Source organism: Nothobranchius furzeri, chromosome 14 (assembly GCF_043380555.1).
Source record: "Nothobranchius furzeri strain GRZ-AD chromosome 14, NfurGRZ-RIMD1, whole genome shotgun sequence".
Lineage (NCBI taxonomy): Eukaryota > Metazoa > Chordata > Actinopteri > Cyprinodontiformes > Nothobranchiidae > Nothobranchius > Nothobranchius furzeri.
Genome location: NC_091754.1, coordinates 14,572,602 through 14,589,372, shown reverse-complemented (window position 1 = coordinate 14,589,372; position 16,771 = coordinate 14,572,602). Strand labels below are relative to the sequence as shown.

Sequence of the window (16,771 nt, the reverse complement as noted above, 5' to 3'; positions counted from 1 at the left end):
GTGTGTGTGTGTGTGTGTGTGTGTGTGTGTGTGTGTGTGTGTGTGTGTGTGTGTGTGTGTGTGTGTGTGTGTGTGTGTGGACTGGAGCAAATGAAAATTTTCTCGTTTTCTTCTGCTTTTTATTTGATTTGCTGTTTAATCAAGCGAACACGGACTTCTTGGGTTGTTTATCTTGTCTCCCTTTAAACCAAATAAACGTATTTTAGGGTCGTCTCTCAGCTTTTCACCCCTTCTTCACCCTCTTTTAACCTCATGTTGTCACACACGGTCAATGTTTTCTTCTACATTGATTTTTCTAACACTAAAGGTCTCTCAACTCCGCCTCCAACCCTTATATTAACTCTCCTTCCTGTTTTTCCCAGTCTTCCTTTATTCCGCAGAGCAGGAGCTTTTCATCCTCATCTTCCATCTTCCTTTATAAAACATCTGTGTGTTTTTACTCTCATAAGCAGCTGTCCTCTCTGCTCCATCCATCCGTTTTCCTGCAGGCTGTTTTCATCTATTCACAGTAAAGTTCACAGCCGCTTCTGTTCTCCACAAAGGTGAATCCATCTCCTGTGAATGATTTTTCTGTGCGTTTATGAGATTTGGCAATAAAGTAACCAATATTGCCTCCGGTCAATCTTTCCATTTATGAAAAGTTATTTATACGTGATGGACAACGCTTTGATAACACTGAGAAGTCCTACAAATATCAGCATTTCAGGGCATCCATTCTCCTTCTTTTAGTCCAAGTTTTTAGAATTTTTTTCTTGAAAGTAGACCACAGATCTTCTGGTCTTCAAGTTCAAACCAACATCTTCATTTCTTCTTGTCGAGATGCCCTTACAGAACTCTTATTTTGAAGACCCAAGGTCTTTGCACATTTTATAGATTTGTGTTTCTAAACTCAGAAATATCCTACCCTTCTACCATCCTGCCTCTAGCCTCCAATCTCTTTTTTCACCCTGCAGAAGTGCCTCTTATTTTCTTTTTCCCTCTAAAACTTCGGTTCCTCTACAACAGGTGCCAGCAACCTGCCTGTAAGCCTCACTTTCATCTACCAACACGTAGCTACCAAAATAGTTGCTGCTCCTCAGCAGTCAATAACGATGTAGGCAGGGCGAGATGCACGTTTTCACTGCACTGACTGACAAAACAGGTGAAGTACTGCAAAACTCTTCTGTGCACAATATTCCAAACTGTGCTACAAGTAGAACAAGTACATGACTCAAACCCAAACGCCTCCAGAGCAAAACGCTGTACCTCCTGGAAGCCCATCCCAGACTTCCAGCCAGTCGTATTTGCAGTCCCCGTCGCTGCCTGGCAGGGGGTCATTCTCCAGGTCGAAGGTGAGGAAGGTGAGGGTCACATCCATGCTGGGTGGGACAATGATGATGAAGGAGCACTCCAGGTTGTGGGGGTATTTGTCCGGGAAGCCTGGAGACTCGATGAGCCCCGAGTGGCTGGTGAAGTTCCGTGAACAGTCGGAGCCTGGGAAGAAGAAAGGAAACTGAATCATTTAGACAAGACATCACTTTAGTTCATTTCTTGATGAATGAATGTAAAACACCTTAGAATAGCTTTCTTGTTGCTATGGATACCAGCAAGTCTCTCTCAAACTTACACATTTAACTTTCTTCAACACAAGTAACTTATCCAAAACTTTCCACATCCGCTCCTAAATTGGGATGGGATGTAACGACACTACAGAAGTAATTTTTTGAGGACTACTTTTTACTAACTACTCCACTACATGTTCTATATGGTTTCATAACGTCTTTAATTAGCATTTTGTCCAGTCTCCACCACAGCCCCGGTCTGATGGAGACCGGACTGTAATAGTTAAGTAATAGTACTTTAATTCATGTTTTGCTCTTTCGTTCACCTTTAAGGGGGTCACAAAGAAATGATTTAATTCAACTGTTACTGGGCTCCCTTTCATTCTGGTGCTCAAAGCTTCAGCTTTGTTTCATCAGCACAGACAAGGATGCTGTACGTGATCAAATGAGATAAATCTCCAGAGCCGTTTCCCGCAGAAAAGCAGAGCGACTTCCTCAACATGACCTTTAACCTTTAAAAGAAAAAAGTCAGAACTGAGACACAGATCTTACGAGAGAGGAGGAACGGCGGAGCGTGTGCTGACGGTGTCATAAACCTGTGATGTAGCAGGTTGAGGGACTCTTTTCAGACTTGAACACACACACAAACACAGACACTCACACACAAACACACACACACACACACACACACACACAAACACAGACACTCACACACAAACACACACACACACACACACACACACACAAACACAGACACTCACACACAAACACACACACACACACACACACACACAAACACAGACACTCACACACAAACACACAAACACACACAAAGCTGTAATACACCGCATTGAGGCTCACATTTATACACACTTTACTGTGTGAATGCAGTTGCACCAGTTGGACCATTATACCAGCTCAGTCAGCCATGTGTGACCAAACACCATGACACACACACACACACACACACACACACACACACACACACACACACACACACACACACACACACGGCTTGCGTTACTTTTATTTCTGAAAACATATAGGCATAGAGGCAGACACCCAAACAGACAGAGGGAAATGGGTTACAGTAAGAGGCTTAGACAGTGTGTGTGTGTGTGTGTGTGTGTGTGTGTGTGTGTGTGTGTGTGTGTGTGTGTGTGTGTGTGTGTGTGTGTGTGTGTGTGTGTGTGTGTGAGCGCGCTCATACACAGAACTACATTGCTTTCCTGTTCTTAGCTGCACGTCAGGTGCAGTCGCACCGATTCAGAGGAAGTAAAGCTTCAAAGTTAGACTTAATTAAACATGGCTACTGCAGATCTCCATGGAAACTGGATTTTTACACCATGACCCTGTACTGATGAGCAGATGTTTGTGTCTTTTAGTTATTATATTTTGTGTGCATCCCTGTTGTTTCATACTCAATATGTTGCTTTTCTTTTCCACGTTTTTTCTCTCCTGAGATCCGATTTCGGTTCTAGTCTGGAATTTCTCTTCAGCGCTCACTTTGGTCATTTGACCGACTTTATCAGATCTCTTATGTGAGCACCGTCTTTTAATTTGTTATGTAAATGACACTGATGTCTCATTTTTGTCCCTTTGATACGTTTTTCAGCATAAAATCAAGATTTAGTGCAGTAAATATCACACAACAAACACATGGTGTTTCCCAACGTTTTTCATCGAGGGACTGTGTGTCTACAACTATAGTGCATGCATGCATGTCCTTGTGTGTGTGTGTGTGTGTGTGTGTGTGTGTGTGTCAAGTACACACATGTACTTCTCTGCCCTTCTTCCTCCTGTTGTTTTGTGATCTTTTTCTCTTTTTGTACAATTTCCCAAATCACCCCTAAACACACCTTCCTACTTTCTTCTTTATTCTTTTTATTTACATGCTGTCAAACAAGACCAGTATTAAAAAAATACACAAAACCTGGAAAATCAGGGCTGTTTGTTGCCGGGTAGCTTTGCTGCTCAAGCCTTGCTCAAGCCTGAATTACGTGCATCACAATTTTGAGAGCACAAGTAAAATAAATAAACGTGCGTGTGTTTCATAGGAGTTGTTTTGCAGGATGAAACTCACAGTCACAACCATTTACACACATGTGAAGGTGGTGTACTGCAACACACACTTTGCTTGAGACCACACGCAGTAAAAAAAAAACTGAGCATTTTTTTATGTCAGGAATCCTTCTGGGTGCTGTTTAAGTCGAAGCATGTGGTGCTTAAACTCATCCAACGCTGATTTTCGTCTTTTCTTCCAGGACCCACTTTAATTTTTTTTAAAAGTCTCTTGAAACAAATTTCCACCGGCATGTGGAACTGAAGCTGTCAGAAGACAATTACCTCCAGAAATGATCTCACTGCCGTTCACTAAAAGCTGACATCCAGCAATATCTCACTGATGTAATTCAGGGAAATATTTGGAAATTCTCCTCCTGATGATGTTTAGGTGGAATTGAAGCATTTTGGTGAATCTGCAAAACTTTTTCCAAAGATAAGTCATTTAGCCTGAACTGTTTATGTTAAATCTTTTTTTTTAACAGAAGTTCAACCCAGCCCATTGCTGCAACAACGCAAAGCCAAACAGACACACTGATGCCTGTTAAACAGAGGAAGAGACACAAAATACTCCCACAAATTTGCCGACTCAACCCAAACAAGACTCCCATTTCACTTTCAAAAGGCCGCAATGTGTATACAAGCCCAGGAACAGACTCTGTTTGCTTTTCTTTTTGAGGGAGATCATCACTTATTATCGCTGTTTCCCCTCAGAGGACATTTTCCTCGTTACTGGGTCAGATCTGGAACCACTTTCCTCAATAGGAGTCGGCGAAGGGAGGAGAAAGTGATATAATTGGTTAGACTATCTAATAAACTGAGTTGATGAATAGCGGGGCTGAAGCAGAGAGGAAACGCCTGAAGGCGCTGAGCAGAACGTAAACAAAAGCAGTTACTAGAGGGAATCTTCTACCATAGCTCGACCTCTGGTGTGTGTTTCTGTCTGTGTGAGAGAGGAGGTGAACAAAACGTCTCAGAAAAAAAGTGAGTTGATAAATTAACTGATCGACTTTCTGTTTAACTTACAAAAATATCACAAAATGTCATTTTTATGACTTTGCTTTCCAATTTTTATAAAAATTGTGGTTATTTGAGCAAATAAACCAACTTTTTCCCTAATAGTTGATTTAAGATGAGAAAGAATGACTGTCACTGCAATGTGGCAAAAAAGTGTGTGTGTGTGTGTGCTTGTGTGTGTGTGTGAGAGAATTAACATTTGCGTGCAGACATGCAAGCTGCCCTGCATTTGTCAGTAACCATCCAGCTTGCATCAGTGCATTCATGGGTGTGTGTGTGTGTGTGTGTGTGTGTGTGTGTGTGTGTGTGTGTGTGTGTGTGTGTGTGTGTGTGTGTGTGTGTGTGTGTGTGTGTGTGTGTGTGTGTGTGTGCCGTGAATTCTGGGTCACAATAACAGCTGGGGGAAACACTGTCTAGACAGTGAAATTTGATTGGCTGTCACGTTTTCACGTCTCTGTTGGTATTGGCTGGAATTTTACTACTGTTTCTGTAGTAACAGAGATGTAAACAACAACAAGGGGAGGCCTGTCTTGTTGTTTTTGTAGATTTTGCATAATTTTAAAAGCCTGTTTTAATTACATGCGTCTCTGTGTCTCACGCATATTGCATTGTTGAACAATCACAATGTTTTTTTATATCTTTTTTTTTTTGGGACACTTTTCATCAATTTTAGTTCATTTCCAAACCTTACAGTTACATTTTTGTCTTCAAATTATCCAAAAAATGCCAGGTTATATATTGTAGCTCTTTGAGAATCACTACTGAGATTAAAAAATAACTACGTTTTAATCAAAGGATCCAAATGTGGAGAAAAACAATGAACTACTGTTGAGAAAAAACACTACCAGGGCAAAAAACCCACCCCTAACAATAAAAGTTAACAACATGTGGGAAAGTTTTTAAATACAGGAATAAAATGAGGAAAAACAGGCTTAGAAACATACAGACCATGCTGGGGATTGTGACAAAGCTATCATTCACTTCCATGGCAGCCCGTGTGTTTTTAATGGAGCAAATGTGTGCTAAGATGGGAATAACAAAAGGAAAAATGACAACCCAGAAATATGTCAAATTAGGAAAATGACTCAATAAACACGAAAGAACATAAGATGCAAACTTTTATAAAACAACAACGAATCAAACCAAAACTGAAGCAAAACCTTATCAATCATTTTTATGCTCTTTTAGACGCAGCACACACACACACACACACACACACACACACACACACACACACACACACACACACACACACACACACACACACCAAATCTCCCACACAACCAGACGTTCAGTTGCACCTTCCAGGAAAACAAGATCTTGTTAGCAGTATGACAACAGCTTGATCGTTCCAAACGGCTCCAACGTTGATGCCAAACAGGCTTGGACACAAACACTAGGATATACTGTTAGTTTGAGGAAGTAATTAACAATACTAATAATAAAATTACTCTAACTGCTTCAGAAAAACCCCAAAATAAGATGCTTTTCATTAGGAAATCAAGTAAAATTTGGTCTAAACTTTCCTCCAAACATTAATGGAGCAATGATAAATGTTTTACCATCAAACGCTGCAATCAGCCTAAACTAAAGGCAATTCTGCTTGTGATCAAGATAGAAAACAAAGTTTTATAATTTGAAAACAAGAACAACTCGTACTCAAAGCAGAAAAACAACAAACTGTGAAATCCTTCCCATACAATCAGAATTTTGTGCTTCTTGTTTCTAAAGATTTTAAAGTTCAAATCAAAACAACTCTGTTTCTTTTCTCCCTGTGATGCTGGGGTGTGAACAATGACGCCTTGCTTGGTTTTGAGTTCATCAGGTGATCATGAGCAAAACACACACACACACACACACACACACACACACACACACACAACCAAGAAGTCCTAGAAAGGTTGGTCCCAGCAAGTGAGAAATGCCAACAAGCACACGTGTTGTGTCAGTAACTCTCTCTCTCTCTCTCTCTCTCTCTCTCTCTCTCTCTCTCTCTCTCTCTCTCTCTCTCTCTCTCTCTCTCTCTCTCTCTCTCTCTCTCTCTCTCAGGGGAACAGGACTCTATTAAGCAGGCATGTGGGGAATGCTTTCAGAGGGAACGGGACAAGATGGCTGTGGGGCCGCCGCTACGCGCCTCTCTGTCTCACTTGCCCTTGATCTCAATTGGTCTCACTCTGACTGACCCATGGCAGTGTGAACGAGAGACATGTCACACACACACACATATATATACACATACACTGACACACACAAAGTGCCATGAAGTGACCTGCCTGGACATGCTAAAGGGCTCTCTGGGGTCCTCTGCTGTGTCTCTAGATGGATTCTCCCTACCTCTGCTGACACCATGGAGATAAAGAAGGGCTGATCACATAATGAAGCACGCTTAGTCTTCATGTAGCTTGTAATACAGTTACTAATAGCCCATCACTGCACTTTTATATCCATTTTTGTTCAGATTTTTCGTGTGTGTGGGTCATTTCAGGTATGAGATTACGGCTGGATTATTATCAACCTTTTCACCCCCAAAACTAAAGTGTTAAGTTAAAGCTCCAAATTTCATTTAAAATGTTATCATTAAATCATGTTGGGGGGGGGGGGGGAGTAGCTTTTGTTAATGAAAATGACAAGAGCGGGAAGAAATTGCATCCGTTTACCGGTTTTGAAGATTTCGTAGCGCAGCGAGAAGCCCGCCCCCTGGTGGGCGTAATCTGACACAAACTTGATGTGGAGCGATGGGCCTGATGAGATGATTGGTGCGGGAGCGATGTTGCTGCAGTGCTTCCCCAGCAGGTCAGCTGACTCAGAGTTCCCATCATGGATTTCTACATAGTCGTATCTGCAACAAACAAACAAACAAACAAAAATCAATATCTGGCCCATCTCAGTTCATATATGAATAACTGGAATGAAATTGGGAGATAAAAACACTTTTTGCCTCTAATAACTCTATACTTCATAAATAAACCATAAAGTCCTTGGAGATGTGACTTTGATAGGATGAATTTGTTTTCTTAAGCAATCCTGAGATTTTTTGTTTTAGATTACGAGAATCAAGAAGACGTCCTGAAACTGCAGTTATCATCCCCAGATATCATCATCATCATCATCATCATCATCATCATCATCTGCAGCAGTCCAAGTTCCACAAGATGAAAACATTTGAATTCTTTCCCCTGCAGAAATGACAGAAAAATCCTAGATCTGCCACTGCAGTTGGTGTCCGAGTATGGGGCCATCATGGGGGCCACATTATCTATAAAGGGGCCGAAAATTAGTTCAACATCCTTGCACAATACCACAATGGGAATTTAGCAAATCGACACCGCAAAAGTTTGGACTTGGATTTGCATTCACCTCTGAGTATTTCACAAAGTACAGATTAGTGTCAGGGGACCAATCAGGTTTCAGTAGGGGCCGATGCCCGTGTAGCCCCACCACTAGAGCCGCCACTGCAAATAATGCTTTGCATTAGTTTCTACAAAATTGTTTAGATAGACTTTCAAATGAAAAGTTGTTAACTTAAATTTGAAGTGTTGAAAATACAGATTTGTTTTGATGTATTTGAATGCATCACTGAATGAGTGTCCCCATCAGTTTTCAGTCACAAGAAAACAGAAACCGTGACATCACAACCAACCTAAACACAGACGTGGATGAAAATGTCAGTACCCTTTGGTCAATGAAAGAAAAACCCACAATGGTCACGTAAATAACTTCAATCTGACAAAAGTAATAATAAATAAAAAGTCCTGGGCAAAAATGACGGTACCCCTAGAAAAGACAATGACCAAAGGGATATGTTAGCTCAAGGTGTGTCCTCTAATTAGCATCACAGGTGCCCTAAAGTGGGTCTATGGATAGGGCTTCAGGTAGTCACTGTGTTGTTTGGTGACATGGTGTGTACCACACTCAACAAGGACCAGAGGAAGCAAAGGGATATTCTCTGGAGAAAATTGGAAAATTAATGACAGACAGGAATGTTAAAGGTAATGACACACACACACACACACACACACACACACACACACAGGAATCTGTTTTCTACTATATTAAGCAGGTACCGACAAGAAATCTATTTCTATTTTTGTTTCTTTCATGTTTTCCGACAACAAATGTTAAAGTCCATTCGTGGACTCACAGCAGGAGAGCTGCCTTTGTGTCTGGATGCCAGAGACACACCTGCCTGCCTCTCAAATAGCTTCCTGGGAATAAATTCCTGGAACAAATTGTGACTGATTTCCTTTCAATCAGGGAAATTCTCACAGTAAAACTCTACTTTAGTCTGATTTTTACTTGCATGTTTCTGCACGTCATGCAAATCATTTCTGACAAGAAAAAGGTAACTAATCACTAAAGACAGGTTAATCAAGGCTTCACAAATGTCGACTGTAAGTTTGGTCTGTAATGCTGCAGGGTGCACATGGATTAAAGATGCTTAAAACCAAAAAACTTGTAAATGTCTTTCACTATTTATCACTTTTATGAGTATACTTCCTAAACGGTGGAGCAAAATAGCAAATTCTGCTAGTTTCAGACTATTTTAGGATCAGCAGAAGTCTAATTCAAATAATTTGACTGAAAATGGGGGAAAAGTAGTTTTTTAGATCATGTTTTATGTTAAATGACAGGATTATGCATTTTTGAAGGAGATTAAACATATTAAGTTGCGTTTTTCATTGATTTAATCATAAAAGTGATAGAAATGCACATTTTTGTGTCTAAACAGCAAAATTCTTTATGAATAAATAGCTTTTTCATTGTAAAATGCACCAGTGTGATGTCTGAGTGTGTGTGAATGCACCGTTTATTCTGTTACTGTCTCTCTGTGTGTAATCTGACAGGTGAGCAGCATCACAACGTAATGAGGGTCACACACCTCCTTCTCTCCGCTCATGTTTTGTACGAAACTAACACCAGATTTATGACGCGAACCGTCACTCGACTGTGACCATGTGTGCGTGCATCTGCATGGATGTTCAAGTGAATGTGTCACAGCTCCTGTCATATTTTCCCGTGAGAACGCCTCATTGTAGTGACAGTTTCTCCCTCCCCTTTCAAGCAATGACAACTTTATTTCACAGCTCCTCCACGCAACATCTATTTCCTTCTTTTGAAGCTCACTCCCCTTCTGCTTATTGTGGGTGCATTAAGCGTTGAAGTGTTGCTACTGTCCCGCTTATGCTACGGCCTCAAACTTTGTTTATTTTTACACCCTGCAGCTTAAGAAAACATGTAAATGCATGGTTTAGATGAGAAACCGTAAGTGTGATGGACCTTTGGTAGAAATATGTCATGCTACTTGACAAATTTCCTTTTTTTTAAAAATGAAACTTAAGAAAAGCCCACATTTGGAGCTTTATACCTCAGTTATTGCATGACTGACTGAGCAGATTTTTTTTATATCTTTTACAGATTTCATGGTTTAAATACCAAGTTCACTTATTTTTTTCAATAAATTTGCAGTGGTGAATAAAACAACGCCTACATAGTCGACCTCTGTGGGGAAAATTGCTCCTGTTTCAGGAACTAGAAGTGAGCCAGAGCAGAGACGAGCAGAAAACAGTGAGATTTGGAGTCTTATTTCCTGATATTTGGACATCTCACATCGGATTGGCTAACAGCAACATAACTCTACAACTGACACTGTTTGCTTTGCAATGCTGATGTTGTAGCTCCACAAATAACACAAGTCTGAAGGAGTTCTGCTGAGTTGTGGGGTTTCTAATGCTAACGGTTAGCTTCTACTAGTCCAGGCATGCTCTGCTTTCTACTGGACGCTAAATCAACATCCCAACATGCAAAAAATAAAGGTTTCTCAGTGAAGTTGGCCTTGAAATTTTGATTTTTTCAGGCACACATAAACTAAAACTCTTGAATTTCCATCAATACTTCCACAAAATGTTAGTTCATACTATAGTAATACCTCAAAATAAAGGATTTTTACATCCCTCACTGCTGCAGGACTTATAGTTGTCTTTCTAATACCCAAAGTGGGTCCACACACAAGCTTCTACAGTCATTAGTTCTACTTTTTCTCAAACATTATCCTCAAAACAGCAGTGCCTGTGGTTGTTTAAAATACAGAACCGTCCTCAGGTGCAGAGGCAGCGACAAAATCCAGAAGGCAAAAGGTGACGGCTTAAAGTTTAGCTGGCACAGGGCATGTGTAATCAGAGAGAGAGAGAGAGCATGAAACTGTATTCAAGCCGCGTTCCCTCACACCTTAGACGGACGGAGACAGGTGTGCCTCCCTCCCTTCTGCGTTGTGCTTTTAAAGGAAAGCACAAGCACTCCTCTGACCTGAAGACAAACATTCTGTTTGCACGGATGTACAGAGAGAGCCTGTGGTCATAGATCTACAGAGAAGATAGAGGTTTCCAATCCGTGTGTGTGTGTGGGAGGAACACAGCATCAAACACCTTGCTTAACCCCATCATCTAAAATCCAGTCAATGATTCACCAAAACACACCAAAGGAAATGACAAGAACTTTATTTTTCCCACCTTTTTTCCCTCTGCAATTAATTAGCTACCCAGCAATTACACCCCTCATAATACATAGAAAATAACAGAAAACAAATGCTTTATTCCAGCTTTAAACATCCAGCTGCAGGGCTGAAGTGAAAGCTGACTGTAACATCAGAGACTCAGAAAGATTTATGTGTCCGTTTGTTTTTGTTTTGGGGGTTTCGGCAGCGAGAAAGCTCTCCAAGCCTGGCTGACGGGAACCTAAACTAAAAAAGCCTCGGATACAGATGAACTTCCACCTCTTCCTCTCCTTAATTGCCTTTCATACATCCTGTCTGTCTCTTTTGGGTTGGGAGTCGTCTCTTTACACCTGCAGACATCATAGAAGCCTTTGGTTGACTCCGAGTCTCCACAGTAAAAATGCACAAACACAAGCAGCTAAAATTAGTCTGGACTTTATCTAATACAGCCTATAAAAACTAAAAGTCTATCATTTATTTCTGTCATTTTTATAAATCGTCTGTTTTTGTGTGCTTGTTTCTTACATGACAGGTTTGATGTTCTTATTTATGGTTCTTATTTTTGGTTCTAAATAGAAGAGCTAACCATTATATTTGAGTGCAGCTTAAAACAATTACCGGGAGCGCCTTAAAACGGAACTTATTGGGTGTTTCGTATGCTTTAGTCATGTGAATGGTAAGATGCAATTTCAGCCATTAGAGATATTTAAATGTGGTTCAGGGGAGGAGAAAATCTGCACTGTTGGCTCGCTGTCAGGAAAAGGAATAGATATAGATGTGGAGGTTTCTGCCAAGCCCTCTGACCAGATGCTTCTTGCAACACTGATAATGCCTGGAAGCCACAACAAACTGTAAACCTTTCTTTTTATTCTCCTTTATTTGCTCCTTCTTGTAGTTTTAGTGCTGTTGCATCCCGAAAGGAAATATTGCAGGACATGTTGAGGCTTTGTTCCGTATGCCCAAATGCAGAAGTCTATAGTTTCAGATTATTTTTAAAGACTGGATCAAAAACACCAAAGGATTAATTTAGATGGCATAAAGGTTTGTATTGGCTTTATAAGTATTTACGTATCAGGGTATGTGATAAGTGCCAGAAAGGTACCATGCTTTTACCCTATACATACCCCCTTAAGTACCATGCATTCACCCTATACATACTCCCGAAGTACCCAAGATTCACCCAGCATGTACTCTGTTACTACCTTCCACTACCCTTGTACATACTACAGTCCCCTGTATCCAACCTGTAGTGAAAGTCAAAGTCAAAGTCAGTTTAATTGTCACTTCTGCCACATGTACAGGACATACAGAGAAATGAAATTACACCCCCTGTATACACCCCCTGAAGAACCATGCTTTGTTTTTGCTCTCTTTAGTCTAATCAGATCCAGAGCAGTTTGAAGAGGTTTTCAAATGTGACTCCCATTGGATTTCTACAGATCAACAGCATTACTGGAAGGATTCGGTGCTACTAAAAGCACAACAGCATGGTAGAGAAGGACCGCTCACGGACAGATACTGAAATAAACTGCTGGCTGTTTGAGAAAAGAGACTGGAAAGAGCCCTACCTAAGAAAGATGTTTTCAAAGTAAAAGCTTTTAACAGCATGTAGACACAACTCATGTTGAATCCTGGAAAATGATGAAGAATCGTAATTGTTTGAATGCTGTAAAGCATTCAAACTATAGTGATCCTGTTTCTCTTTATAGGCGGTTTATTATTCTGCTTCCGTACATTTTTTGGCATTTAACTACTTCCACAATTCTTCAGCTATTTACACAATTTTTGTATCAAAACGTTCAGCTTATGTCGGCAATGACTTTTGGTATTAAAATATTTGACACTTTTTGAGATATTCAGCTTTTTCTCCGATTTTTGGTCTCATTGAAATGAATGGGATTGCTCAATTTTAAGCTAAATCCTATCACCTTTTTGAACTCTTACTCTGATAGTTTAACTTTAACCTAGAGACTTAATTCAAGTTTCAACAAACTCACAAGACTTTCAGCTAGTACTGGTTCAGAAAATCTTTTTGATATCTATTACAGTTTTTCTAAAATCAAAGGTAGAAGTTGAGGTACGGCTTGAGATTTTCAGAAAAAAATCACAAAAATTATAATGGGGAAAGATAGGAGCGGTGACTATCCCTTGCTCAATTTCTGGCATTGTCCCGAGAGAACCGTAGGTCCGATTGGAATGAGACGCACGCTGGCTTACAGCTTACGAATGTACCTTCGTTTTGAGCTATAATTCATGAAAGTACTCCAAACATTATGGTCGTACAATTCATTTCTTTGAGAATATTTAAATAAAAAAAATGCTTCCCACCTGTCACACCCTGACCTGTCTTCTCCTAGGTTGTAGTCTGTGTCTCCGTTAATTGCTCCCACCTGCCTCTCGTTTCCCAATCACCATAGCTCCTGTTCCTCATGTATTTAAACCCCTGCTGTTCTGTGTTCCTTGTGGTGTCATTGTTCCAGTGTCAGCGTGCGTCTTTACTTAATAAACCTGTGGAATTCATCCTACCTACCTGTCTGCCTGCTTCCTCCCCGGTCTGGATCCTCGCCTTTGCTCCGCTTCACTCCGCGCACGTCGTGACAGAATGACACCACCCGAACCCATTGATGGATCCAGCCGGGAGATTCTGCCTTGGGAGAATCTGCTCCAGTGGCTTACCCCGACCCACCAGCCGGCTTCTCCCTCTCCAGCCCCAGCTCCACCTCGCCGCCGCCGGCATCGCCGACCTTCGGCCGCAGCGTTGCTCCCTGTCCTCCCGGAACCAGAGGCATGTTTGGACCGGGAGCCGCTGCCAGATCGCTCCAGCTATGAGGGCACGAGGCTGGCAATCTGTTCCCCCGGAGTCGGTCCACGGCGTGGGGAGAGACGCCGGAAGCCACCACAGCCCAGCGCTTCTGGAGGGAGTTTCGAGCCCGCCGCTGGCCGTGCCCGGCGCGGCAGTTCGGACACGCCCCCGGCCAGACCACCAGTCCCGTCTCCTGCCGAACCGGAGCCCCCGTCGGTTGCAGAGGAAGGAGCAGCAATCGCGGCCCGGCTGATGGAGCAACGGGCGGAGCTCGGCCGGTTCCGCGAGCTCCTCAGCTGCAAGGAGTCTCACCTGGACGCCCTATCCTCCTCGTCCTGGGGCCAGAGGAGCGAGCGCGGGGTTTCCCCAGCGGAGCTCGCCGGTCAGCGGGCTGAGCTGGCCCAGCTCCGTCGGACGCTCAGCCTCAGGGAGCTAGAACTGGACGAGCTGACCTCCCGCCTCTCCTCATCGCTCCAAGCTTTCTTAGCAGCGGCCCTGCTGCCGACCCGGAAGCAGACAGTACCGGATTCGGTCCAAAACTCTGCGGTCCAGAAGTCGAGGGACCAGAGGCTGACTCCTCCGGGCCAGAAGCAGACGGTACCGGCCCAGAAGCCGACGGAGCGGGCCGAGAGACGGAGGGTACCGACCCGGAAGCAGATGGAGCCGGATCCGGTCCAAAACTCGGCGGTCCAGAAGTCGAGGGACCAGAAGCCGACTCCTCCGGGCCAGAAGCAGACGGTTCCGGTCCCTGTCCAGAGGCCAGCGGTCCAGAGGTCGACGGTCCGAAAATCGAAGGACCAGAAGTCAACATCCGTGGACCCGAAGTCGATGGTGGTCGACGCCCCTTCCTGTTCTGAAGTCGACGCCCCTTCCTGTTCTGAAGTCGACGCCCCTTCCTGTTCTGAAGTCGACGCCCCTTCCTGTTCTGAAGTCGACGACCCTTCCTGTTCTGAAGTCGACGCCCCTTCCTGTTCTGAAGTCGACGCCCCCGATGACGACGCGTCCGAAGTTGACGCCCCCGATGACGACGCGTCCGAAGTCGACGCCCCCGATGACGACGCGTCCGAAGTCGACGCCCCCGATGACGACGCCGTCACCTCGTCTGGGGATGCTCTTTGCACTCAAGAGGCCGACGCTCCGTCCAGCCCGGCGTCTCCACGGTCTCCGGTTCTGATGGTGGTTTTGAGGGCAACGCCGGCCCAGCCTGCAGTGACTTTGTCGCCGGCCCAGCCTGCAGTGACTTTGTCGCCGGCCCAGCCTGCAGTGACTTTGTCGCTGGCCCAGCCTGCAGTGACTTTGTCGCCGGCCCAGCCTGCAGTGCTCCTCCTCTGCCGCAGGCGCCGGCCTCCAAGGGCCTGTCGCCTCCCCATCTGCCGCAGGCGCCGGCCTCCAAGGGCCTGTCGCCTCATCTGCCTCAGGCGCCGGCCCCCGGACTCTGCCGTTCCCTGCCGCCTCTCCATCGTCCTCTGGGTCCCCCTCCCCCCGCCCTGCTCCTGGTTCCTGTGGGCGTCTGGGATCCGCCCTTTGAGGGGGGGGGGGGGGGTACTGTCACACCCTGTCCTGTCTTCTCCTAGGTTGTAGTCTGTGTCTCTGTTAATTGCTCCCACCTGCCTCTCGTTTCCCAATCACCATAGCTCCTGTTCCTCATGTATTTAAACCCCTGCTGTTCTGTGTTCCTTGTGGTGTCATTGTTCCAGTGTCAGCGTGCGTCTTTACTTAATAAACCTGTGGAATTCATCCTACCTGTCTGCCTGCTTCCTCCCCGGTCTAGATCCTCGCCTTTGCTCCGCTTCACTCCGCACACGTCGTGACAGCACCACACTAAGCTGAAAATTCTGCGCTCTAACTTTTGACCTTCACATTTTCTGGAACAAACTCTTTCCAACACCTAGACTGTTTGGATTACCGAAACAAATTATATCTCAAAAAGTAGAAATTTTTGTCAGCTTTTCAGAATGGGTTTTATTTTGTCCTTAAGTGTTACATTTCTTTCTCTACAAGCCTCAGAAGGAGGAGAGACCCTGATTCTGTCTCACTGAAACCCATGTTAAAGGAACAGAAATTTTCTCCTCCGATCGGCTTCAGACCGTTAAAATTTTCTCGTCATAGCTTCTAGAAAATTCATGGTAGGCACATAAAAATTCACACAGATGACCATCAAAGCCTTCTGCCACTCAAGCATTTTGAATTGCTTCAATAGGTGCAGCGGTTTTTGAATGGCAATGAGACGTGTCAGAGGCCTGAAATGACATCTGAGCAGCTGAGCTCTCTTAAATGCATGATATATGAAATATTGAAACAAAAATTTCCACCGACCACATCTTTTATAGTACACTAATGATTTTCTCAAATTGAGTAGGTTTTTTTTCTCAGCTTCAAAGTGATGTCTTCAGTTTTGCTGTTGGTATTACATTTTTGTGCTATAAGCCACAGAAGGAGGACTGTGCCAGCTTTCCTCCATTTAAATCCCTTTAAAAAAGGCACCTGTGGCCGACAGCTGAAACTTTCTCCTCATATCTTCTAGAACATTTGTGGTAGGCACACAAGACTTCACACACATGGCCACCAAAACCTTCTGCTGCACACGCTTTTTGAATTTTTCAAATCGGTGCAGTACTTTTCAAATGGTGATGAGAAGTTTGACAGGCCCAATTTCACTTCTGAAGGACAGATTTAAAGGCTTCTCTCATTAACAGGAAGGAGTACGGATGCATGTCTCCAACAGTCAAGGGAAAAGGCGGGAAAACTGCTTCTCTCTGATTGGTTGAGAGTGTTCAACCATTTTCTGTCTAAGCAGGATCGAGCACCCACACATATGATACATCAAATCGACCAACTTGGTCTCAGGAATCTTGTATT

General features: G+C 43.5%; 1 protein-coding gene across 4 annotated transcripts in view; it reads right to left on the bottom strand.

The window, feature by feature from the left end:
• The window catches only part of LOC107390185 (neuropilin-2), a 113,787-nt gene that overhangs the window by 72,954 nt on the left and 24,062 nt on the right, over nucleotides 1–16,771 (bottom strand). For all 4 annotated transcript variants that reach the window (XM_015966754.3, XM_015966755.3, XM_070543936.1 and 1 more), the window contains exons 3-4: nucleotides 7,277–7,458; nucleotides 1,246–1,473 (exon numbers count right to left, since the gene is read on the bottom strand). In XM_015966754.3, the coding sequence (XP_015822240.1) occupies nucleotides 1,246–1,473; nucleotides 7,277–7,458 (410 nt within the window). The remainder of the gene's footprint in view (nucleotides 1–1,245; nucleotides 1,474–7,276; nucleotides 7,459–16,771) is intronic.